Source organism: Indicator indicator, chromosome 5 (assembly GCF_027791375.1).
Source record: "Indicator indicator isolate 239-I01 chromosome 5, UM_Iind_1.1, whole genome shotgun sequence".
In the NCBI taxonomy this organism is placed as follows: Eukaryota; Metazoa; Chordata; class Aves; order Piciformes; family Indicatoridae; genus Indicator; species Indicator indicator.
In genome coordinates this window covers 25875528-25902043 of record NC_072014.1, presented here as the reverse complement: position 1 = coordinate 25902043, position 26516 = coordinate 25875528, and the positions used below count along the sequence as shown (strand labels likewise).

At 51.3% G+C, this 26516-nt stretch overlaps 1 protein-coding gene across 1 annotated transcript; it reads left to right on the top strand.

The window, feature by feature from the left end:
* Positions 1-265: 265 nt before the first annotated feature.
* Positions 266-25610, top strand: TTLL4 (tubulin tyrosine ligase like 4). Its single transcript, XM_054381235.1, is given in 21 exon segments — positions 266-327; positions 402-680; positions 6722-7063; positions 7160-8080; positions 8744-8853; positions 9273-9336; positions 10906-11030; positions 11403-11513; positions 12454-12530; positions 13440-13634; positions 13718-13800; positions 14800-14928; positions 15536-15658; positions 17138-17236; positions 17783-17917; positions 18643-18783; positions 20526-20628; positions 21485-21695; positions 23862-23932; positions 24503-24585; positions 25391-25610. Coding segments are annotated over 21 exon segments (3606 nt in total). The 3' UTR covers positions 25533-25610.
* Positions 25611-26516: the final 906 nt, after the last annotated feature.

Sequence of the window (26516 nt, the reverse complement as noted above, 5' to 3'; positions counted from 1 at the left end):
GTAGGGAGCCGTTCCTGGGAAAGTGCCTGTACACCCAAGAAACCACCGCTCCCTGAGTAACCCTCACGCCCTTGCTGGGCCTCGGGCTGTCGCGCAGGGCGTCCTGGTGTTTCGCTCCTCTGCCCGAGGCCGTGTCCCTCCCCCCCGGCGCAGCCCCGCGGCGGCGCTCGCACGCAGGCTGCCTGCCCGCCAGGCCGCCAGGGGGCGCGGCGCGGCTGGCGCAGTGGCTGCCGGCAGGCGTAGTCACGCGGCAGCGCAGATCCCTATGGTAACGGCTGGCAGTGCGGCGGCGGCGGTGCTGCTAATGGCGGGGCCTAGGCGCTCTGGGTAGGCGGTGAGTACCAGAATGGGGAGCTGAGAGTGCTTCCCCGCCAAGGAGAGGGTCCCTTCCCCGCTCACAGCGAGTACGTGACCCTCCCCTCCCCGAGTGTCACCCCCGGGATCCTCTCGGGCGTGCGGTCCTTGCCTCCCGCCCCCGACACTCCTCATCTCCGGGCCCCCGGCCCTTCCTGCCCCAGCGCCGTACCCCTAGCACCCACCTGGCCTGTGCCCGGGCCCTCGCCCCGAGGGGCGCCCGGTCACCTCCAGGCCATCCATAGCCTGATCCTGTGTCCCCTTGGGGTGTGCCAGGCCGGGTCCCGTGCGGCTGAGCAGGCGTCACGGGGATGCTCTGCGGCAAGGTGTGCTGGGATCTGCGTCCTGGTGACGGCCCTGGTGCAAGACAGAGCGTCTCCTTATGGCTTTGACCTCAAAGACTTTTTTTCCTGAAAAAAATAAGAACCAGCATGTGTTCCCCAAGCGTGTGCCAGAGAGGAGGAGCTGGCTCCCCAGCGAGCCTCTTCAAGGGCACTTGGAGCAGTAGTAAGGACGGAGCTGCGCTTGACTAGACCCAGGCAGGGTACTGGGGCAGCCAGGCTGTTAATCCTTCCACCTGGATCTTGGCTTCTCTGCTATTGTGAAAATGAGCCAATGGGCCTGAATAGCAGAGCTGCGGAACAGCTGAGACAAGTCTGGGGTGTTTCCTGAACGTCTTCAGGGTTGTAACTGGGAATGAGTGGCACAGGACTGGGGAGGCCTCATAGCTCTGTGCCAGCCTGTTGTCTGCCTGACTGGTCTGCACAGATCTCATGGGTGGTGGAGTTCAGCACCACAGCTCCACATCAAGCCCCTTCCTACGTGATTCTGTGATGTGGCTTCTCTTTGTCATTGCTGTGCTTTCCTCACTGAATGGGCTTGTAACATCTAGCAGCTCCTAGGCAGTTTGGGGGTATTAATAGTGGGATTTTTTTGTGTGTGGTGTTTTGGTTGGTGGTGGTTTTTTTGTTTTTGTTTTTGTTTTTTTTTTTTTTTTTACTTTTAGCAGGTTTACCTGGCAGATAGTGGTACTTGTCTGTCCTTACCTTGCTGTCTTGCTGCAGTCCTTAAGTTTTATATTAGGCAAACTTTGTTGATGACAAATTGGGCTCTTTGGTCATGTCTGGGGCCCTTCTGAGCAAAGCAGGGATTGCATTGTGAGGAGGACACTGACAGAGCCAAATGCCGCTGGCCCCGGATAATGCTGCCTGCATGAAGATGTCATGTCACCAATGTAGGTCAGGGGCTTTGGCTGCCGTACTGGCTGGGCTGTTTGCCATTTCTTGGTGTTTCCCAAGTTCATTCCATGTAGCAGGTCTGGGAGTATTCAGTGGCTTATTCCCAACTTGAATCTGTTTCTCCTCCATTCCCAAGCTCTGAGGGACTGCCTTATGGAATGAGGTGATTGCAGTGCCTCCATAAGAATGTTTCCCACTCTAGTCAAGACATGGAAGCATCCTCATCACATACTGAAGGACATACACCTGAGAGCTTTTCCCTCCAGATATATTTCAGAACAAAGTATCAAGAAATTAACAAAGAATTGATGTGTTTTGAGCTAATTGGGTAGTTCTTGTCTCCTTGCTACATGTTGATATTTTATACTCGTTCCCCTCAGCCCGAGTCTTTCCCTATTGTTTTGTTTCTCTGTCATACGCTGAGAGTGTGGCCAGATTGACTAAAACCAGCAGTGCTGAAACTCAGCTGTGCTGACTGCCTGTAAATTTCTGCACTGGTGGCTGCGCTCTTGCAGTTCTCACTGCATAGTTCTGTACTTTTTCTGCCATTGTGAAGCTCACTTGAGAATGCTATCCCTTCTGTTTGCTGTCTGCCTGGGTCTGCAGGAGGTGCTTTAGACCTCCTCATTGAAAGGCTGTAAGGCACCCTATGCTTTAGCTGGTTGCTTTTAATCGATACTTGTTTTTCTGCTCTAGTTTACACTGTGATACAACAGTTCCTGTAGCCCAGATGATGGCAAGGTATGAACTGGGGATGGAAGCGAGGGCAGGGACTTCCCACCTTCACTGCCAGGGAAACACAGAGCTGTGTGGTCCACTGTTGCTGTGCAGCAAGGTCCCCTTTTGTGGCCTGGGAACTCTGTCAGGGCAGAAACATCCATATCTTTTGATAGCAATGAGGACTCAATGCTCTGGATCTTTCACCCTTTGGTGTGGCTCCTGCACTCTCTAGTCACAGCCAGGTCAGCCTGCCTGGGGTGAGCACTAAGCCAGCCCTTTATTTTAGATGTCTCCCATGTGCTCTCTCCACAGCAAAGCTGCAACCCCAATTTTCTGCCTGACTATGCTGTAGTCCCTCACCTCATCTGATACTGCGTTCTGATGCCCTGAGAGCGGTGAGGGAGTCCCCTGTGAAATCAAATGAATGAGCATTGCCCCCCACTCAGCCCATGTGTATGTGCAGGGAGCACAGAACAAGGCAGTGGCTGGATTCCAGTTCTCCTGGGGCTTGGTCTGGTGTCCTGCTGCCCATAACATTTGCCTTCTTCCCTCCCTGCCAGCTCAGGAATGGGAGTGTGCATCAGAGCTGTGCTGCTCTTCTTGCAGGGCAGAGCTCTGCTTAGTTAAAGGATCGCTTTGGGCAGCCGTGCCCTTCTCATGCCTCCTCTGTTCAGTGTGGAGTTCAGCAGTGCAGCTGTTGAATCAAAGTGGCTGGCACAAATGCTGGGCATAAGGGTAATCCTGGGATCCAGGTGGAATTTGCTGACTTATTCCTGTGGCAAGTGGTTTCTCACTGGTATTGTTTTTTGACTTAAATGGCCAAGTAAAAACTTGAGTGTTTTGATTAGAAGAGAAATTGGTCATCATCCTGTGCTGCAGGTTTTGCACTCAAAATGTGGCTCTGCAGGACAATACTGGAGCTGAGAGAGCAGCAATGCTTAACTGCTTGGCATTGCAGCACACCAGGCTGTTGGTCCCTGTGCTGTTGGCATTTTTGGGGTGGCTGAGCTGTCTCTGAGCCATCTTGTCCTCATGTGCTGCAGCGGCCAGCAGGGCTCTCTGCTCTTCAGCTTGAACTTGTCTGCAGCCTTGGATGCTGCTTTGTCTCGGTGTGTGACTACACTTGAGGCCACTGATTTTCTGGGTTGTTTCTGTGCAAACGCAGGAGTTTGTACTTAGCTACCAGATGTAAGCCCAACTTAGGCACTTCTGGTCAGTTGGTTTCAGATCAATGTGCTTGAACTTGTTGAAAGCTTTTCGTTTTTGTTGAAGGGATACAAACCATTATTTTGAAATATACATTGGTTTAAAAAACTGTCCATTTTGCATTGTTCTTAACTTGCTTGTTCAAGCTTTAATCAAAAGCCCCAGAGCTGCAGGTGAGGAGCTTGGTGTGACCTCAGGTGTTATTTATAAAAGGATGTTATCCATTCTAATTGTAAAGTGAAATTTTACCCTGCCGTGGCATAGAAGACCACAAGTCACAGTTCCGTGACTGACTTTGGGCTGTGTGAGGCTGGCAGCATGTTATCAGGTCAGCTTGCAGCTTTGCAAGCCCTTGTTATTTTAGGAGTGTCACCACAGCAGCGTTTAAAATAACCTCCCCAGCCAAATGTGACAGAAGGGCGATGGGGGCTCTCACGATCTCCTCCTTCTGTGTTAGAAACAATTCCGTCAGGAGCTGCCGTTAGAGCTGCACAGGCCATGGGGAGGCTGGGCTGGAAGGAGGGACTTCCACTGACGCTTAGTTGGCTGCGTGGTGGCCCCTGCACACCTGTGATGTGACATTTGTAAAGGTTGTGGCTGGGCTCCAGCTGAGGTCACGAAGCTTGTGAGCTGGCTGTGCAATAATAAAAGGTACATTAATTGTGAGTGAGTGCAGGTGTACAATCACCCCAGCTGTGACAACTTTGCCCTCTATATTATGTATCAATATGTCCAAGCCCAAATCTGTTAATTACTAGTAATTATGTTTGGGTTTGCCTTCCAGTCCAGCCAGTTCACCCTGGACTTTTCTTAGCTCCTGTTTCTCCAATAAAATTTCCAAGTGTGGTTTTATTGCTGTTGTGAGCAGCAGAACAGACTTCTGTTTGGTTTTTTGTTTTTGTGCTTTAAGGTTGGGCTGCAAGAACTAGGGATTGCATCAAGCTGTGACCTTCCTCTTCCCCAAAACTCTGACCAAATTAAACATAAAGGGAAAATTTGCCTGACTGATAACCAGCAGGGATTTACCTTGGGGAAGGTGGTGTGGTTTGTACTCAGAGCCACAGGAACGTGGAAACTGCTGTCCTGCTGTGCCCACAGCCTGGCATGTGAAGGTCCCTCTGTCTCCACTGGCTCTGTGCGTTCAGCAGATGCTTTGCCAAACTGTCCTTGCAGTGAGGACAGGAGTCAGTTAGCAGGCAGACATTGGAGGTGGCTGTGTTGGCACACAGGAAGTGAGACAGGAGTGTGGACAGGGGGTAGGACAGGCAGCATAAGCTGGTGCTGCCAGTCTAGATGCATCCCACCCTGTCCTGTGCAGGGACATGTTATTCCTTTCACCCTTCCTGCTCCTATCTCTTGAGCTCCTGTGTCTTCACAGGGAAACCATGGTAGTTACTAGCTGTTGGCCAGCACAGTCCTTGCTTGAAAGCAGCTTCTTCTGTAGCTGCTACTTCCAGTGCACCCCTGCACTGTGCTGGCCCAACCCCTTCTGCATCTCTGTGGCAAAAGTGCTCCGGAGAGGCGCAAGCTCGGTATGTTCTCCTTCTTCCGCTGCAGGGCTGGGGTCCAGACCTGGCTGAGCCAGGTTGTGGCAGCTAAGGCTGTGTGATGGCCAGACCTCCACCCTGGCAGGCACAGCTGCCAGCAGTACCCTTGTGCCTGTGCTGGTCACATCTGTGCCACTTGTAATTTGCTCCAGAGCAGGGTCACACAGGGCTTCTGCTGGCATACTCATGGCCTGTGTCTAAGCTGAGTGTAGGATTCATGTCCCTTGTTACAACTTCATTAGGCCAAATCACTTTTTATAGCAGGATGATCCACTGATAGTTGTAAAGCCGGCTGGAGATGAGGCACAAGTGGCTTTCACTGCAGGCTGGGTTTGCAAGGTCATTAACAGCTAGGTGAGAGCGCAGGCCATGGCTGAGCTGGCAGTGCCCATGGTATTTCTGCAGTGACAGCTTCCTCTAGGCAGTGACTCTGGGGACACTTTCACTTACGTCCTTGTTTTTATGTTGTTTTTTTTCGCCTACATTTGTTGGTGTGCTAGGGACACTTTGTGGTTCAAGCATGCTTGTGCCCTGGGCACATCTAAGGGAGTGACATATGGAAGCCAAGCTTCACTTGTTTGTTTACTGGGGGAAACTTGAGCTGGGCAGGTGGTGGCCTCTGAGCCACAGGCTTTTTGCCCTGTGTTAATTGTTGTGAATGTCACAACACAGCTGGGTGTGCTGCTGGGCACGGATCAGATGGCAGTTGGATAGTGTGGTACAGCTCAGTTCTGTACAGCCTGTGGGATTCCTTTCCTCAGAGCTCAGCTTCAATACACTGCACCTCACAGGGGGATGCTACTACTCCTCTCTGCTCACTGGAACTATACAAGTGCTAATGAGCAGTGTAACCATGGGTGTGGAGCAAACCTGACCCTTTCTATACTTCCAGGGCAGCAGCTCTCCTTGAGGTTGTATAGCTCCTGTGAGTGTGGGGCATTCCCACCTCACACAGCCTCCATTGGGCATGCTGCTGACCATAATGTGCAGTGGAGATAGGTGCCTGATTCACAAATTGAGAAGGTCTGTCAGGTGTAGCTCTTTGCAGCGTATAGGTCTGTCTGACCAGGCCCTGTGGTGGGTATGGTGCTGCGGAGAAATCCTGGGGTCTTCTAGCTGCACTTCAACTGCTGGACCCAAGGGTTGATTTTCAGGTGAGAAAGGAGAGTGTATTGCAGGAAGACTCGGAGAGTGATGGTTGATGTTCTGCTTACCTTTTAGTTTTTTGAAACATGCAAGCTTGTGAGAGCTGGCAGGTGGCAGAGCAAGCCAGCCAGCCTGCTTGGGATACAAATTCCTATCCTGGCATGTGTTAAAGCAAGACAAGGACTTGGCGCATGGTTTGTTTTCTCTTTTTCTTATCTGGGGCTGCTGCCCCATAGCCCTGGCTGGCAGCCAGGCACCCCTGCACGTTTGCAGGCTACAAGCTTTCCTGCAGGTGGCACTTTTCCCAGCTCTGTCTCTAAGTTATCCCTTGCATTCCTTAGTTTCCTGTGAGATGCCAGCTCTTCCTTTGACTTGGTCCCAGGAGGCTTCAGGAGAGCTCAGCAGACAGAGATATGTTATTTTATCCTGCAGGGAAAGCACCTCACCCTGCTTCTCTCCTAGGGCAGGAATCTTTGCTCTACCAAGGTAACAGCACCTTTCTCGTTTCAGGCCAAAAAGGATGCTACTGTGCGTGACTGACCTGCTCATGCCTCATGTGCTATGACTCCATATGGCCTCTGCAGGAGCAGAACATGCTAACCTGTGCCCCAAACAGGAGACTACCATCAAGCTCGAGTCAGGCACCCTTCCAGCAGGGAGAGCTCGGCCACACCAGGCTTGGCACCTTGCTCAGCAGCAGGCAAAACCTATCTGGAATTTACAGAGCAAGTATGTGAGTGCTTTCCAGGATCGTAGCCTGCTGCCCTCAGGGATCCCTCTGCAGCAATCCTGCTTCGTGTGCCCACCGTCACTATGCCACACACACCCTGGTAAAGACATCCTCCTGAGCCTGCAATTGGTACAGCCCTGTTTGGACCTGGGCAGGAGTGCTCTGCTCTACCAACGTTTCTGTCTTGGACCCAAGCCCTACAGGTTCCCTTTCACAAGCCCTCCAGACACTGGCTCTGCCACAGGAAGGCTGATGTCTTCCTTGCTTATGGAGCCCTGCCTGCTGCATCCACTGATGGAGGAACACTCTGGTCCTGGGGTCAAAGGCTCTGCCCTCAGCTCAGATCAGCAGGCTTCCAACCCCTACAGACCAATGCTCAATACCAATCCCTTCCTACGGCCAAGCAGTGCTAAAGTGCCTTTGCTGCAGTCACTGGAGATGAAGAAGGTGAAAAACACCCACAGCTTCCCTGCTGCCTTATGGCCCCATTGCAGGGAAGGTGGAGACAGCTCCCCTGGCAGCCTATTCGACAGAGCAGTGAAAAGCAGCAGCTTTGTGTTGGAGCAAACCGCAGTCCCCTCTCCTACCCTCGAGCCCAGCAGCATGATCCTTAGGAAGGATCAGTGCTCTCAGGAGGTTTCTGAGAAGAGAATCCACAGGGTGAAAGAAAAGGAGGCAGAGCTCAGTTTCACAGAGGCTGCACAGCAGCCACCTGGACAGACTGCCACACACAGCAGCTTTGGACACAAAGCTGAAAGCTCTGGGTTTAGGAACATGGGCAGCCTGTGCAAATCAAACAGCAGGTGGGGGCAGCATATCATAGCACAGCTCACCCCAAAAGAAACCGTTGCTCCTCTGGACTCAGAGCTGGGTAGCTATTGCCTTAAAGGTAACCTGAGCCTTCCAGGCACTTCTGGTGCTGCTGTGTGCACTGAGCGTGTCGGTGCCCATCTCTCGGCCTTGCACACTGCCTCTCCTGACCCCAGCACTGACTGCTGGTTGCTGAGCCTGCACAGTGGGGACCAGGTGGCAAGATCAGAGCCTCCACACCTTGCTGCCATCTCTGAAGTGACAACCCAGATGTCTACCATCCAACTGGAGAAAGAGAAGAAACAGGCCCAGGCTGTGCTCCCGAGAAAGTAAGTAGAGCCAGGAGGAGGAGGGAAGGCCGTGACAGGCTGGACTGGGCTGGCCGTTGTGTCTGTGTGCGATGGGAGAGGATGTGCTGTGGGGTGGGGTGTGTATTGGGGTGCCCATAAGTATAACTATAGGCTGCATCTCTTAGCAAAGCCCATCTGTGGCATCCTGGTCTGGGAGGAGCCTTCCTGCCACCCCCAGCTTGACACAGCTGCTTGGGGTGGCTCCGAGCCTTTCTGCTTTCTCCTTCAGCCACAGCTTGGACTTGCTGTGTGGCATTTCTAGCTGCTCCCCGTGCTGTGGCAGGCTCTGCACATACGTTGGGTGAAGCCTGCTGTTGAGCCAGGTTCAGCAAGGCTTTCCTGGGCAGAGACATGGGTTCCTAGAGGACTGCACAGTGAGGGTGCATGGATATGGAGCTCCTGCTCTCCTGCTGAAAGACGGTGTCCTTGTCCTCTTTCTTTTCGGCTGCTCTGGAAAATATTTCTTCTCAAGGTGCCCTGGGGCCTCTCCATGTTGCTAGCTTAGGATAAGTGCTTGTACATCAGCACTGGGGAGACAGTGCTGTCACTCCCCTGCCCATGTTATCTAATGCTGCCCCAGTGGTCTTCTGGGTCTTTTGGCCCTGGAAAGCTTTTGACCCTCCTAATGTAATTTTGTCCTAGTGTCACTGTTGAGCAATCACTGCTGGAGCCAAGCCATCCCCAGGATGAAGCAGAGGAAGAGCTTCCTGATGGCCTGGATGAGAGCTGCAGTCAGGAGGAGGATGAGGACAGTGAGTGCTGGTTCCCTGGGATGGATTGTGCTCCATGCCTTGAGTTGGAGAGTGTGGGGGCTTTTTGGGAGTTGGAGCTGAGCACAGTTGCCCTCCTGTCTTACATTCATACTGTCATTTTAGGATGGTTGAGAGACAATGCTGAACCCAAAAGCAGTGTAGCTGCAAAGAGCAACTGTATAGGGAACAGGCTAGGGTTCACCACTGTCCTGCTCCAAAACTTACCCACCTTTTCTGTGTGCAGGGCTGTCAGCTCCACTCCCTGCTCTGCTTTTTATTCCACCAACTGGTAGGCAAAACCTAAGGTCCAAAGATTTGGGGCAGCCAAGAAGGGTCTATCCTCCACAGTATTTTTTTGTTTTGTTTTGTCTCACCTTTCTAACTGTGGAGACAAAACCTGCATCTGTCCCCTCCTGCAGGTGACTCAGATGCTTCCTCTGTCACTGGCGCATCATCCCATGGCTCTGTGGCTCTTGTATCCAGGTGAGTAGCTGTAAATAGTGCATTGAAATTGGCATCTTTGTCCAAACTTTGCCCTCCCTGGTCACAGAGGGGACCTGTAGCATATGAGGGAATGGAGTGAAGTTAGCAGCAGGCTTCCCATCTTGAGCGAGCTTCCTTGCCACCCTGCACACCAGAGCTACTGACAGCAGCCTGCAAAGTGCTGAGGGTGCATCCATCACCACAAAACAGGGTTCTTAATTCCACTGCCAGTTACTGGGTTGAGTTTACTGCATTAAACTGTGCTCTTGCAGTGTCATTGCTTTGCAGATGAAGCGGAGTGGAGGCTTCCTGGTCCAGAGGTTGCAAAAGATCCATGAGGTTTTGTATCTCAGCGTTGCGTCCTAGAAACAAGTACTGGGTCTGGGTTTTTCTTTAGCTTTTGGAAAGGCTTCTCGTTGGAGCATTGGTGAGCCTGCAGTCATCTGAGCCCTGCCTCTGTGATTTCTGGCAGACCGTTGTGGGACCTGTTCTTAGCTATGCTGCCTCTTGCACTAGGGCTGTCCTGGGCTTTGCTGCCTGCCCAACAGCTTGCTGCCTGGGAAATGAGGAAGGCTTCCTGCGCACAACTGTTGAACCTCAGGGTGTTGCAGGGCTCTGAGTGTGAAAGTCCTGCAGAGGTGACATAAATTGGACCAGCAGCTGTTTATGTCAGGAAGTGCCTGGTTGTCCTCAGGGGCAGGTGGAGGAAAGCAGTGCTTGAGCCAAATGCCTGCTGTGACTGCAAGGGAGGGATATTGGCCACTTCTGTGTGGGCTGCGCACTGGGCTGGCTCTCCTGCCTTCAATCTGTGGGCAAAACCAGTTTTATGCCAAAAAATATTAATCAATATAATTTATTGTCAAGTAACAAACTTTAAATTACCAATTCTAGTATTGGGGGGAAAAAAAGCATATATGAGGACTTGGGAGAACACCTCTTATTCCCTTGTCCTGGTCTCCAACCCCCTCGCTGCCAGCTCTACTCAGTCCCTTCAGCAAGGCAAGGGATGATCTAGGAGTTTGGGATAAGTGTGTTGTGGTTCTTTTTCTTTTCCTGCTCTTTGTTCCTTAGTGGATTGCTCTATCATGGTTTCTTCCACTGGCTGCAGTGGCTGGTATTTCAATATAGATGTTCATTTTAAAGTGTACTTTTAGCATCATCACAACCTTAACAGATAGGTTATAAATTCTACCTTTCCTCCCAGGGCTTAGGGATCACTGTAGTAAGAAGGTGTACTTCCTGGCAGCACACCAAACCCAAGAGGGTTACAACAGCTAAATCACATATGCATATACAATCTCCACCCCTTGTTCCTGTGGGGTCATGGGGTTTGTTATGAAACTGAACCCCTTGCCCTTGCTAAACACAAGCCCCACAGAAGTTATGCCACATGGCATGTGCACTCAGTGCAAGCTTACCCCCTTGTTGCTGCGGACTGGTTCCCTGATCTTAGCACACATGGCAGTGATGCACGTTCCTGATACCAGGATCAAGGCTCTTTCTGGCTTTCCCCTTTGTCCCTATGCTACTTCTCAATTTTAGCCAACTGCCTGCTGCTTCATCTCCTAGGAACTACATTAAGTGCCTGGCCCAGCCCACTGAAGACCAGGAGAAAGTGCTCAAACCAGCTCTTGTCTGCAGTTTATTCCCTAATGTGCCTCCAACCATCTACTTCAGTACTTGGGATGAGAGAGGTGAGCCAGTGTCTGTTGCCATGGCAGGGTGAGAGTGCCCAGCCTGTTGTTAGCAAGCAGAGGTGCCAGCACACATGTGGGAGCTGGTTGGCAGTACCTTCTCTGTACCCTTCTCATGGTGAGACATGCCACTGCTGTGAGGTCCAAAAGTCTTGGGGTAAAATGAGGTCTTCTCCCACAGCCTGTAGCATGAGTTAGGCTGGCACCAAATGTTCCAGCATCTCCCCTAACCATGGAGTCTTCTGCAAAGGGGCCGCCTTGACAGCCCTGGTACCCATGCAGCAAACCATAAGAATTCCCCTGGGTGCAGCTGTACAAAATGTGGGGCATTCTGTTTGTTTTCCTTCTGTGCTTATCTTTTTGCTTTCCTAGTGGAAAAGTTGCCTTGGGAGCAGAGGAAGCTGCTGCGATGGAAAATGTGCACAGTCACGCCAAACATAGTGAAGCAAACCGTCAGCAGGTCCCACTTCAGAGTCAGCAAAAGTAAGTTGTGGGAAGCTGGCAGTATTGGACACATCACGTCCTCCCTTGCCTCTAGCCCATGGCCAGGAGAAGGCAGACTCTGCCAGCAAACAGCAGAAGAGGAGCAATACAGGCTTGTCAATGCAGGATGCTGGATTCATGTTTCTGCCTGTCTGACCCACAATATACGAGCTCTGGAAGTGCTAGTAGGGCCTGATTTCCCTCTTGTCTTGTCCCTGGCATGGACCACAGGGGCTAATTCCTGGGCTCTTAGGAGCTGAGGCAGTGTGTGGCGTAGAGGTTTGCTTTGTCTTGTTTGAGCTGTACCTCTGGATGGTGCTGGCACTCATCTGGTGGCAACTCCAGCAATGCCGTTCCCTGCCCCCACAGGCTGAGAAAGAATCCATCCTCTCTGACCATAGTCAGAGTTCTCAGGGTTGGGATCTTGTTGCTGAAGAGGTGTGTAGGAGAAGGGTGAGGAAGCAATGAGTATCTACAGCTGTGACCTGTACTCTTGAGTATGGTCTCCCAGCAGTACTTACAGGACACCTGTGCATATCAAGAGACCTCTGTTCAGACCATTTTTAGACTATAACGGGACATGCTGGCCAGAGCAACACCTAGGAAGTCTTGCTATCTTCCATGTCCATCTGCAGCGCATCTGCTGGTCAGCCACCTGCTTCATTCACCTGCTATAAAGCAAGGAAGTCAGGGTGCTGGGGTATTAAAGCCATTCCCTTGACCCTGTGTCTGCCCAGATGCCTGCAAGGACATGATCCATATGGTTAACAGGATCCTGCTCACAGCCCTTACTTTGGCAGTTTCACAGTACACTGTATGAATACTTCTTGGGCATTGCTGGTATGCTTCTGCTAGCCCCAGGAGTTGGGATGCTGGTGGGTTGAGAGAGCATTGTGGGTGACAGGGTACTTGGTCATGGACTTTTCTGGTCTTCCTGCAGAAAGCAATGACTGGCTGGGTTGCTGGGGCCACCACATGAAATCTCCGAGCTTCAGAGCCATCAGGGAGCACCAGAAGGTAGGGGATGTTTTGGGCTGACCTCCTTCATGTGCATGGAGAGCATGTTGGGAGCAGTTTGGGTGTCCCTCTCTTCAGGACCAGGTGTTTGCTATGCAGGCTGTCCCTGCAGCATCCTTTCCAGCAGGTGGCAGCTGGCATTCCTGTGCTGGGAGATGAACCCAAGAGACAGGCACAGCTTGGTGAGCATCCCCACTGTAAAGGTGGTTTTACACAGGCCGAGGCTGTAGCTAAGCTGTGTTCGCTTGTGAGCTTGTCTAAATTCAGTCATTGTTGCTCAAAGCAGGCCTTCTTCTGGCAGAACTGAGTAGTAGTGCCAGTGTCTTCTCTGCCAGCACAGCTAGAGGGGATGTACCTAACTTGGATTATAAAAGGATCAGGAGTAGCCCTTGGCTTGGGTAACATGTGAGGGACCAGAGGTTTGGTATCTATCACACTGAAATTTGCTGTGGAGAGCTGTGATGCTTCAAACTGGTTGGTCTTGAGGTAGCATCCAGATTTGGAAGCTAGCAGCCTTCAGCCCTGTTCCTGTCCTGCTGCAGAGTCTTTCTGTCCCCTGGGCAGATACTGGCATACAGTTCAGAAGTAAGCGAAAAACCACTGAGGTGGAGAACACTGTCAGAAGAAGCTCAAAGGCTGGGGGTTAGTGCCCTGCAGCTGCTCAGACACCAGAAGGGATGAGGTGGCAGCTGCTGGCTTTGTAGGCAATGTAGGTCACTCATGCTAGCATTTGTCCATGCAGAGCTTCAGCATCAGGTTGATCTTGTCTTGGTGCAATCTGAGAGGGGAGCAAAGAGCATTACCCTGCACTGTATTCAGAAAGGCTGTATCCTCATGCCAGGGAGCAGCAAGAGCTGGGTGGGGAGGTGGAAAGCTGGATCTCACAGTACCTGGTGGGTTCCTTTGCAGCTAAACCACTTCCCTGGGTCGTTTCAAATCGGGAGGAAGGACCGTCTGTGGCGCAACCTGTTGAAGATGCAAGCTCGCTGTGGGAAGAAGGAGTTTAACTTCTTTCCTCAGTCCTTCATCCTGCCCCAGGACATCAAATTACTCAGGAAAGCGTGGGAGGAAGGAGCTAGCCGCCAAAAATGGATTGTAAAACCAGTAAGCACAAAGTAGAGCTCAATCCTGTGTCCTGTTGCAGCTGCAGGGAGAAGATCTGATACCTCCTCCTTTGTGTTTTGCAGCCAGCATCAGCAAGAGGCACTGGTATCCAGGTTATCCACAAATGGAGCCAGCTCCCCAAAAGAAGACCACTGCTGGTACAGAGGTGAGTGAAGGAAAACAAAGCTGACACACAACCTGGACTCTCTGGTCAGCTCTGGGATGCTGCCACTGTGTGGCAGAGCAGAAGTACCTGATTTGCATCTGGAAACTGCTCAACTAGTGCAATGCTGCTGCTGAAATCTGGTTCTGTCAGCGGCAGCTGAAGTGCTGCTGTCTCTTTGTGGGATTTTGAGACCTTGGGTAGAAACTGGTTCCACAAGCTTCCTGGAGCTTCTGTTTGGCAGGTGATCAGCTTCAGCTCTGCTGTGATCCTGCTCCCCCTGCTTTGTACTCTGAAATTTGTCATCTTTGGATGCAAGCAAACCTTATCTACTGCCCACAAGCACAGTGGGAAGAGAAGTCCCAGGGAAGAGAACTGTTGTTATCCAAATTAGAATTGGTCAGTAAGAGCCTCTCTGTATGTGGATGTTATTTCAAGAAAACCCTTTGACCAACAGAATTTTCAGAATCTGCTTTCCTATTGCAGAAAAATAGAATAGCTCCTCTTGGTTTGAAGCTGCTTTCTGGGAAGGAAAACTGGTGTTTGGCAGACAGGGAACTGCTGTGTTGGCTTGTCTGTCCTTCTTGCCTGCTTCCCATGCAAATACACTTTCCTTCGGAAAATTGTGAACTTCTGGGGTGAATAATCAAATGAAAATTGCCAACTGTTTCTGCTCACCAAACCATCTGTGGCCCACTGCATGTCTTAGCTGTTCTTGAATATTGTGATCAGTCTTGTGGGTGTGGAAAAGCTACCGTGCCTTAATCTCATCATAATGGAACCGAGCAGAAGGGAGCACTGCTGGTGTGCAGCAGGCTCTCCCCATGCATAGGACAGCTTTTTCCTCTCTCATTTTGACTGTGATGCACTTAATTTGGTAATATTGTACAAGAGGTCTTCTGCATTGATCCCTACTTTTTCCAAGCCTTCCGAGGCAGGGGCTAGAGTCGTTCCTGCATGTGGAAATCATAACCCTCTCCTGGTGCTTGCTTTCCTCTGCAGATACCTGCACAAACCCTACCTCATTGGTGGGAAGAAGTTCGACCTGAGGCTCTACGTTTATGTCACTTGCTACGATCCCCTTAGGGTCTACCTGTTCAAGGATGGATTGGTTCGCTTTGCTAGCTGCAAGTAGGTTGTGGGGAGAGCAGTGCTGGGTGCTGAGGCAGGTGTGGCTGTGGTACCCACCTTGGCTGGGGCAGGTTGGAGGTATGCCTTAGACAGTGATGCTTAAAGCTGTAGAAGCAGTTTGGAAACACATGGGATCACTGCAGGCAACAGTTTTGCAAGGGAAATTAAGCAGATGTATCGTTCATCTTCCTTTCCCAAGGCAAGATCAGCTCAGTGTAAAGCAGTTCCAGAAATATGCTGGCTGCTTTGTACTGCCTAAGGGCTGTCATACCAGAAACTCAGATGTTTCTTCCAGTTTTGACTATTTTGCCTTGGGCTTGCTGCAGTTTTGTCAGTGGTTTTGCTCACCAGTACTCCAGTCTTAAGGACATGCTATGAGGGTGGGATTGCATCCCACTGCCCCAAGGCAGCATGCTTTGTATCTCATGCTTTGTCCCATCAGCTCTAGGAGAGTGGGGACAGAGAGCTCCAGGCAGCTTGGGAAAGGGAGGCAGCAGGGCTGGTGGGTGGCCAAGAGTGGCCTGAGGCAGGACAGAATCTCTTCCTGCCCCAGGGTCCTGGGGGCACCCAGCTCAAGCTCAGACTGTGGTCCTATTGCCTCCTCCAGATACTCCTCCTCGATGAAAAGCCTCAGCAACAAGTTTGTGCACTTGACCAACTACAGTGTGAACAAGAAGAACACAGAGTACAAGTCCAACCTAGATGAGACTGCTTGTCAGGGACATAAATGGTAGGTACTGCTTTTAGGGCACAGGGCAACTTTTTCTGTTTGCTGTTAATTAAGCCTGTTTTCAGTATTCTTAACCAAAACTTGAATGTTCTTTCTGTATAGTCTGCTCCTGCTTGGGGAAATGGGAGGAGCAGGGGGATTTTAGCATGGGTTAGTGTCAGTGGAATTTGGATGGTCTCCCTGGCTGTGACTCATCCTGTCTGCTGCTTCTTGGGCTGTGGTTGCTGTTCTTTGTTTCCAGCACTGCTCTCATCTGTACTCACCCTTGCCCTGTTGTAGGGGTGATGGGACGTGGTTAAAGCAGAATCTGATTTTCTGCTGGTAGAACTGGAATGGGTAATTGTGATGCTTAAGTTGGTTAGATGGAGGCCTCTGCCCACCTCATTCCTGACTACCTGCGGAGGCAGAGGAAGGGACAGCTGATAATTTGTATGCTACTCAGGGTGAGCAGGAGCAGCAGTGCCATTTCTAGGCATTTGGGAGGAGGGCTGCAGTCTTGCAGAGTTCCTGTTCCCTGTGCGCCCATGGATGGACTGATTCAAGGGCCCAGGCACTTGTCTCTGATTCCACAGTGCTGTTTGAACTTTTTTAAAAATAGTGCAGGATAGAGTTCTCAATTCATTGGCCTGGGCAGGGTTAGGTCACTTCAAAGGCTGGTGCAGAAGGTGGTTTGCTGTGGTAGGATTACTTTCTCAGACCTGGACCTGCTGCACAGTGGTTGCTTCCTCCACTGGGACTTTGAGTGGGGTCTGCTGTCCCCCAACAGTTTAAATGCCATGGGGGTGGGATTGTGTGCGGTTTTGGTACTGTCATGCAAGTCAAAGCTGGCTGCTCCCATGCTAGAGTTGAGGGTGGCTGTAATCCACTCCATCTTGTATGCAGGAAGCGTGACCTTTGAATTCCTGGCTATTAGCCACAGGGTCTCGCTTGAGCAGTATCTGAGTATCCTTGGCTCAGTGTCAGGGTAGCTTGCAGTGCTTGGTATGGGGTAGGAAACTCCTATAAAAGCGGAGATGCTTCCCCTACCATCCTGTTTTCTACTTCTGGAAAAAATTTTCTCCACCCCCAAAGCTTCAGTGAAATGGCTCAAGCTGAAAGATTCATGGGGTCTTGCTGGATTCCTGCTGAGCTGCTTTGCAGTGCTGCGGGGGAAGGCCTGCAGGAAGAGGAGGTTTGCTGAGGACATGGAGGGGGAGGGAAGAGAAGATCTGGGCCTGATTTATCTTGCTCGTGTACTAATTTGGGACCTAATACTCCAGTGCTGGGACAAGACTATGACAGATTTATGTTTCTAGGGGTTTGGGCCTACAAGATCAGTCAGGCCAGGCTGGGGAGGGCAGCAATCAGGAGGTGAGGGATTTAGAAGGATGACTATGCCAGGGAGGAGCTTTGTCAAGGCTCTCTTCTGCTGCTTTCACTTCACTAGGAAGGCTGGGCAGGGATGGGCTGTAGAGCTGCCTGCTTTGCTTTCTTTTCCAGGGCACTCAAAGCTCTCTGGAGTTACCTGACCCAGAAGGGAGTTAATAGCGAGGTCATCTGGGAGAAGATTAAAGACATTGTTATCAAAACCATCATTGCGTAAGTCCTGACACCCCTTACTCTGTGCGAAGCTGTGGGGTGCACTCTGGCCTCTCTGGCTCTCCAGTTCCCTCTAAGCACAGTTCTTTTGCTCTTAATTTAAATGCTGCCACCACTGTTGGCTTCATTATTTCTCTCTGGGTCCTTCCTTTCATCCTGTAACTTACGCTCATGCTGCAGTTGCTGCAACAGGTAAGCAGACCTTACATTTCCTGGGTCTGCCTGCTGTGCCAGGGTGGGGGGTCCACGGGGGTGCCACATATTCAACACTCTGCCCAGCTTGTCACCTGGCAAGTTGGCAAGAAAGGTCCCCTGGTGCAAGATGGATGTTGTGTTCAGAAGTTGATCCTGCCCAACAGAGCAGGGATGCTCAGGATTCAGTGCTGGATCCATACGCAGTGCAGCAGCAGCTTGTGGGCCTGCATTGGTTTCAGCCCATCTGCTCCCACAGCACGTGGCTGCGAACACGCTCAGAGCTGGCACTGCAAGCAGCCACAGCTCTGCTCTCTAACTGTAGGAAACAAGCCCTCTTCCATTGGCTTGCAGATCTGAGCCCTACGTGAACAGCCTGGTGAAGATGTATGTGCGGCGGCCGTATTGTTGCCATGAGCTGTTTGGGTTTGATATTATGCTGGATGAAAACCTCAAGCCCTGGATCTTAGAGGTCAACATTTCCCCAAGGTAAAGCAGACTCTGAGCCACAGCAGTGTGGATAATGGCCTTTCTTATACCACAAAGTGAATTTGGCTTGCGACGTCCCCTATACTTTGTGCTGAAAGATTGTGGGCTTTGAAGCCTCCCTCTCCAGATTGCAGGAATCAAAGTCCTCCCTGTCTGTGAAAGCAACATCCATCTGCAGCTCAGAAAGCTTTGCTGAGCATGCTCCACCTAGAGCCAGGGAAGAGTATGTTAAAAAAGGAAGGCCAAGGAGGGATGCGTCACGTAGGGAATGGATGATGGCAGAGATTTCTTCTTTGTGTGGGCAGAAGGGAGCAGCAGCTCTGATCAGCAGCTCTGCTGCCTGCTGCACTATTCCTTGCTGGCTGGTGGCACCTGGCTGCGTGGTGTTGGCTGCGCAGGCAGAACCAGGAGCTGCAGCGTACCTGCGCATGGCCTCCTGCCTGCCAGAGTGGGTGGGCATAGGCCGGACACAGAGCTGTGGTCTCACACAGGGTTTGGGGATGGATTTACTGGTTTTCAGCAAGAAATGAAGCCTGTCTGGTGGGGACTTCCCTTCAAAGAGCTGTTGTCAGGATTTTTGTCTCAATGTCTCATGGCTGGCTGTGATAAGGGACAGGTTGCATTTTGTATCCCAGTCAGTATTAACCCAAGGAATGATCTCAGGGCCATGGGGCTCAGCAGTTTTGTTCTAGCACTCAGACTGTTGTGATGCTTCCTCCCCACAGCCTCCACTCCAACTCTCCGCTGGATGTGAGCATCAAGGGCCAAATGATTCGAGACCTCCTGAACCTTGCCGGCTTTGTTCTGCCCAGCACAGACAGTATGGCCTCAAGGCCACAAGTCACAAAAAGTGACTCTACCTGCAGGTCAGCTTCCTCCTCTGTCAGGGAGAAAGGCTTTTTCCTTGGAGGATTTAATCTAGGGGTTGCTTACTGGTCCTTCAGCTATAGTCTGAGAGACTTGCATCATTTCTGGATATCTAGTTCCTGTGGTTTGTTCAAGGTAGAACTTGTGCTCTCTCCTTCTTACCAACAGAATCTAACATGATGCTGAGCCATGCTGCCTCTCTGTTTACTTTGAGGGATGGCTCACTTTGTTTGGGCTGGATCTACTTGCCTTCTACCCCAGGGTGGACATGCTGCTGCCTTGAGCAAGAGGAACATCTGTTACTTTGCAAAGGCTGGAGTCATCTGTTCCTTAGGCAGGACTACAGGTGTTGGAGGCTGTAGACCTGTGGGATAGGGAAATGCACAGTCTTACCTTGCACCTGATGTGACTGTTTCTTGCATAAGGCTAATTCCTAGATGTGTGTCCACCCAGACCCCTGCTCCTCCTGTGTTTCACCACAGCTTGGGCTTATACTAATTTCAAACCTGATGATATGGGGGGTAAACCAGTCCTGTTCCCTGCAGCGGAGCAACCATTGGTGGTATGTCACTGAAGAAGCAGCTTGCTGGGTTCAGCACCCAGCCCGCTGTGATGAATGGGCTTGCCAAAAGAGAGGACTCTTGCCCTCTGCCTGCCCTGTGCCTTGTGCAAAGGGAGAAGCCTGGGGCATGGGCCTGGTCCAGCCGGGGAGCACTGGCCAGCGTGCCTGCGGCGCTTTGATCACACGCTCGTTTGCAGCTTGTGACAGAGGTGCTGAAGGGCAGGTGTCCACAGAGCCACAGAGGGACACACAGGGGATTAAGCGGATCCTTAGCATGGTTCACATAATGCATTACCAGAGTTCTACATCCAGGGGCAACCTTGCTTAAACATATCCCTTGCCCTGAAAAGGACATGAATTTTTTTGTTTGTTTGTTTGCTTTTTTTTTTTTTTTTTTTTTTTTGCATATAGGCATAATTCCAGTAGATCTGTATGTTCCCCGAGCAGAACAGCCTCGAGCCTCTGCTCTCCCTGTATGGATCCACACACAACTAATTATTCTTGCAGAACAAATTAGCTGTGTTGATATAAGGGTTAAAGGTGTTGGATAAGTATCTTCCACACTCTGGTATCCCCAAATGATTCAGATGGGTGCTTAGAATGGTTTAGATGGTTGCTGGTCAGACTGTATAAAAGGCCAGGGTTTCCCATGGCATGTGAAGCTGGAGCTGAATTTGAGTCCTGAGAACTCTTGGATGGAAGTTTGTGATCTAAGAGTTCTCTCTTTTCTTGCACTGTACCAGTACCTAGTACTTGTACCCCTCATTCTGTGTTTACAGTTAGGAAGCTGCATTCCAAGCAGCGTGTGAACATGAGATCCCACCAGACTTAAGTGCTGTAAATTATGTTATGATGTGTCTCTGGCTCTCTTGCATTCTATGTGGTGTGAGGTGATGGTTCACCTTTTGGATGAAACATTGCCTCCTCCTTACTGAGGAGCCGGCAGGACCCTCACAGTTCACCTGCCTGTATCTTTCCTGGGTCCTATGCTGATGCACAAGGCTGTGAATGCATCACTGATCTTGGAACTAGTGAAATCCTTGGAGAAAGCATTCTCTCCTCCGTGACATCTTCCTGGGGGCGTTACTGCTCTCACAGAAGCTGCTGGGAGCAGCTCTACCATGACAGGACTTTGTCTTCTTCGCATAAATGCTCTACTGCTTCTTGTTGTGTCCTCAGTCTGGGTGGTGCTTTGAAGGAGAAGCCGAAGGCAGCGTCTGAGCATTTCATAGCAGAGAAGATGAAGAAGGCCTATTACTTGATGCAGAAGATACCTGACCAGGTATGACATAATCTCCTCTGATACTTATGTTGCATGCCAAGCCGCTGTCCCAACCAGTCCCACATCCCTTGACCCTCTTGGGATTGTACCTTTTTGTGGGAACAGACAGATAATGGGGGGCACTTGGGCTCTGGTGGGTAACCACACATCTGGTCATAAATAACTTGGGTCTGCTTAAGCTACTGCGGCACTGGCTCATCTTTACATTAAAATAAACACGTGCCTAGGGGCACATTACCCACCAGTGCCCAAACACGGTCTGAGCACTGCTTGTTCCTCCTTGTGTCTCTGTGCAGCTCTCACCATCTTTGCCTGCTGACCCTGTTCGGGGGTTTGGGGTTAGCAGGGGCAAGAGGACACAATCTCAAGCTGCGCAGGGGCAAGTTTAGACTTGATCTTAGAAGTTCTTCACAGAAAGAGTGATTGCCCATTGGAATGGGCTGCCCAGGGAGATGGTGGGGTCAACGTTCCTGAAGGTGTTTAAGAAAGGACTGGATGAGGCACTTAGCACCATGGTCTAGTTGATTAGTTAGGGTTGGGTGATCAGTTGGACTTGATGATCTTGGAGGTGTCTTCCAACATGGTTGATGTTGTGATTCTGGGATGCTTGCCTTGTGTGCCACTGGGCAGTGTCAGTAAGAGGGGCTGGGCTGCAGAACTGGGAATCTCCTCAGTTGTGTGCCACATTAAAGTCACCACTGAATCTAGATTTCTTCATTTTCTGTGTGGTCTGTGTCCCAGAGATCACAAACACATGGAGACCTCTAAGAGGGTTTGAGGAGTGGGGAGGTGGGAAGAGGAATAGCCAAAACGTGGTTCAGCTCTCCCTGACCCAGGGGGTTGCTCTTGTCTGCAGGATTTTTATTCTTCTGTCTTGGACATCCTGACTCCAGATGACGTTCGCATCCTGGTGGAGACGGAGGATGAGTATTCCCGGCGTGGGCAGTTTGAGCGAGTGTTCCCCACCCACATCTCCATGCGCTACCTGCGCTTCTTTGAACAGCCTCGTTACTTCAACATCCTGGTGACCCAGTGGGAACTCAAGTACTACTTGAATAAACACAAAGGTAACTGCCATCTGAGAGCCTGGCACGGTCACCCAAGTCTGGCAAGCTGCCTGCCAGTGTTCCTGGGAAACTTCCGAGCTATGCGTGTTTAGGGCGAGCTGCCTGCCTGCACACTAGCCCTAGGAAGTGTGTTACCCTCCCAAACTGCTTCAGATATCAGAAAAAGCTTATTCTGAGATAGTCAGGACTGCTCACTGCTCTGGTCATTATAGCAGCACCAGCATTTCAAAGCATCCTGGGGCTGAAGCAAGCTGGGATTCTGCCTTCAGCCTCTAGCTCTGGCCCTTTACTGCATTCCTCTGCCCTCTTGAGGGAGAAGCACCTGGAGTCACTGGACTTTGCTCTATACAGGTGATCTGTGAAGTGAAGGAAAAATCTGACCTATTCCCTGGTCTCGTCCTGCTTTCTTAAAACCACCATTATGCACACAGAGGAGTTTTTGTTAAACAGAAGAAATCTAGCTATCATTTCCACCTTTCCAGGACACAGTGCTGTATTAATGAGGCATACCTGGGCTGGGCCATTTCATTCTCACCCAGGGCTGTCTCTATCAGGGCAGCAGTAGAGGCTGCTTAGGAGAGAGAACTGGTGAGGTCTAATGTGAGGGGTTAGAGAAAAGAAAGAGACCATAGCTCAGGTCCCCATTTAGCATCTGATCTAGCTGGAGAGGCTTCTGCAGGAGCTGGCCCTCCCCTGAGGTGACCAAGTGTGTGCTCCTAGCCTGGCTGTCATGCAGAGGGAAAAACAAACAAACAAACCTTTGTCACTTTTCACTGGTGTTAAAGCAAATATCAAAGGGGTCAGCAAATAACAGTCCTTCACAAAGAGATGGTAACCTCACAGCCCTCTCCAGCTGCAGTGTCAGCCTGTATCATCTTTTGCCTTGCTAATACCTTTGCTGGATGCTCTCCTGCCAGCTAGGAGAAAGATCCTGTCATCATGTGCACTGAAGTGCTGGCCTGAACTTTGCCACTCCAGCTGGATTCATGGTTCAGCACTTCAGCTTCCCCCAAGCAGCCCAGTGAGCTGCTTTGCTCTACCCCCTCGTTTCTATTCCCAACCTCCTGCCAGCCTCTATCCATTCATGTGTGTTCCATCCAGCCCTTTCCTCTCCCTGGCCAGCAAGGTCTGGGGCAGAGGTGCTGAGCTGGCTTGCTCCTCTCAGCCTCTAGCATCTAGGGTTTTTTGTTTGTTTATTCCAAGGTCCTGGGGTTTGCTGAAAGGTCACTGAGGAGCAGAATTTGGACAGCAAGGATTCCTCCTATAGCCGGGGTTGGTGTCATACAGCAAACCACAGTAACCCCAACTGGACAGCACCGAGTTTCTGGCTATTGCTGTGCTGGTTCTTAAATCTCAAAGCATCTTAGCTCGTACTATGGCATTTACACTCTTAAGAAAACAGTAAGGGTGCAGGTCTGGATTTCTCAGATTTCTAGGCGAGCAGAGAGCAGGGAGCTTGGCTGTGGCTGAGACAGCTAGCAGGAGGCCTTGGAGGAAGTGAAGCCTGTTCAGTGCAGTTGGGCACGTGGTTCTGCTTAAGCATTCAACTTGTCCTCTGGAGCAGCATGCCTTGTGTCTCACAGCACTGGTGAGCATGCCAGGATGGAGAGCAGGTCTCAGCCCACACTGTGCTCTGGATGGATCTGTGCAGGGAGGAGATGGTGCACTGGGACACTACTGCTGATTGGTGCTGTGCAAGAAGGAAGTTGCCCAAGCTGCCCTCCTCTGAAAAAGGGGCCAGTGGCAGCAAAGTTGCCCTACATTAGCACTGTAGGAACTTTCACTGGTGCAGCCCAAAATCAGGTGCTGCCAGTGGCAGGCACTGGCCTCAGGGGAACAGCCAGTCGGGTCTAATTTGGCAAATCCCATGTTGTCCCAGTTTCCCTGCCTAACTGAGGCTGCTGCGTGGTGCGTCTGGCTGGGAGGAAGGCAGGCGCTGCAGCAGCCCACATGCTGGCACGGGCTGGTGTTTTTGTGAAAGGGTGAACGCCCTTGGTTTACCCCATGTTTGCTGGGCTTGGGCACGTGGTCAAGTAGTTACTGCATGACATGAGCAGCACAGGCAGCTTGCTCTGTGCACCATATTGATGTGCCCCAAGCTGGGAAGGCTTAACTCCCTGCGGATGTGGTTGTTCATTCTTGCTTGTTGTTTCTGTTACTTGCCAGGTCTGGAGCTACTGAAGAATTGGTGTATCAAAGGATACCACACTGGAGCAGGGACTGGTTTGGCCGAGATGGTGCGTATGGCTGTGGGTAAGCTAGGGAGAGATGATTGTTTGCCTGGGCAGAGTTGGGCAGACAGTGTGCCTGTCCTGCTTCCTGTGGCTCCTGCCCTACCTGTTTGCTATTTCCTCTCTGCTAAGGCCTCCAGGAGTCTGGAAAAATCCATGCTTCTCTCTCTCCCACCAACATGAAGTCCATCCAGTATATCAGATCTGCAAGTATTATGTATATGAACATCACTGGGGGCACTAGGCACAGCCCTGCATATTTGGCACTGGGCCTGCCCTTTATTCTCTCTGTCAGGGAGCCATCTCTCTCTGTTGTTCCTGTGCCTTAACAGGAGGCTGATACAGTGACAGAAACCCACTCTTCTGACCTCAAGATGCTTTGTTCCCACTTGCAGCGAGGGACCCATTAAGCAGAAAGCAGAGAGAGCTCTGTTTGCTATTTTAGGAACAGTCTGGTGGCAGTGATGATGCACAGCAGAGTGAGGCAGTTCAAACTGAAGCACACTAGGGCAGCAGGCTTGAGGGGTTTTTGCCACGACTTAAATAGCCATTTGGTTGTCTTTTCTTCTCTTGCAGTGGTCGTTGCCAAAATCTATTTTGCTCCAGAAGAGCAGCATTCAATCAAGTGGCTTCAGTAAACAGGAACTGGGCAAACTGGGGTAAGTTTGCACTTGCTGTGACTCCCATGTTTGCAGTGTGGCTTTAGGATTGGGAGAGTATTGGCAGCAGGGAAAGCAGCTTTGTTTAAGGGAAGAGGAACAGGTTGCCTTGCAGGTTCTGAAGCCAGCTTCCATTCTCTAGAGGGCCAGCTCGTAGGGCAAGATGTCTGCATGACTGGGCATGTCTCCTTGGCACTGTATGCCCAGCTTGGGTGGGACTGAGGCCCAAAACAACCAGACTGGGTGATGTTTGGAGTTGTCATGGTCAAGACATGCTGACAAGGTGGTCTCTACAAGGGCCTACACTACTTCCATGGGTTCTGATGTAGCCAGCAGTGAGCAGAGGCTCTTAGCTGCAGTGTGGGGCTGGGAAGCAGCAAGGGGTCCAGGTGTGCTGCATTCTACCAGCTTCCCTGAGCAAAGCTGGGCTGCAGAATGGGTGCTGCTGGCCCTGACAGCCTCCTGCAGAGAGTTGGAGGACTGGGGTTCTTCTGGGTGAGCTGAAGTGGAGGACAGGCACACCCCTGGTCTCTGGTGTTAAGGAAAAGGGTATCCGAGCTTCTGTTCCTGTGCCAGGCTGGTATTGGGTTTGCATGCAGCCAGGAAGATCAAACTGTGACCCTAAAGTTCTGCCACTCTCTTGGGTGACTTTCGGGGTGAGTGGTGCTGCCTGGGATGAGAAACTGAGTAGATGAGCCTGGCAGCCCTGCCTCTGAGTCTGTATAATGATACTACAGATGAATGTTGCACCTTTTGATCTTTACTCACTGCCCCTAAGCAGCACAGTGTCTCCTTTCCCCTGCAGCACACTCTTTCCTTCAGCTGGTGAGGACCTCACAAGATGCCTGGATCCCAGCCCTACTCAGAGCTTACCTCTCAACAACTACACTGGTGAAGACAACCAGAAACCTACTGTCTGCCTCTTGGACACCGCCCTGGTGATGTGATCAGACAGCCACGTCCCTCCCAGGGACACCTCAACCTACCTCAAAGGAAGAGACAGGAGCTGACTCCGGAGAGCAAGGACTGTGGGAGCCCCTTGTGCTGCACACTCGCTGGGGCTGCTTATAGAGAGGAATGTTTTACTGGGCAGAGGAGAGCTGTGTGACTTACATTTCTAAAACAAATGGCAAAGCCTGGGTTAGTGGGGTTTGTCTGCCCTTTATCCAAGGCTGCTTTTAAAGCCTGATGTGGTGGTGGTTTCTTTGCTGTGTGGGAGCTGACAAAGCTTGGAGTCAGCCTGGCCTTCTTATCTCTGACCAAGCATGGGGCATGGGCTGAGCCCTTGCTCACCTGTGACTCCATGTGCTTACTCTGAGCCACTGGGAGTCAAGTCTGCTCCTGTGCTGCAGCCTGGCCCCTTGAAAAAAGTCTCCAGTCACCACCCTCCTTCTTTGGAAGAAGCTTGGGACTTTCAGCTGAACTGTTTTATCCTTTCTGAACTCCTGTGCCAATATCCTGTCCTCCCCCAGCTTTGGGGCCTCGTGGAAACCTTGGGCTTACACATTGCTGCTTAGAGAAACCATAGGTTCCAGCACAGCTCTGCTTTGTCATGGGGAGAGTAGGGCTGCCAGGGAGGCAGCTGTCAGCTCTCCCAGGTGCCCTGCAGCATGCCTGTGTTGACTTGCAGGCTGATGCTCTCCTCCTGGGTTTTGCTCTCTATTTTCTCTTAGTTTCTCAAGGATTTCTATTAAAGTCTAATGCTCAACTGCTCTCCCTGCCTACATCTATCTGGCTCTGTTTCCCTGGCCTGTTTGGGTCTGTGGGCCTGCTCAGCTTTCCTCGTGCTTTGCTGGGTTCTGCTGCAGGATCTGTTGCTGCTGCACCCTGCCATTTCCCTGTCCTTCCCAGGCCCGCCTGCATGAGGAAGCAGCTCCCTGCAAAGGTGCTGGGGTCTGTATTGTGTTGTGAGGGCTATCCTGCAGATCACT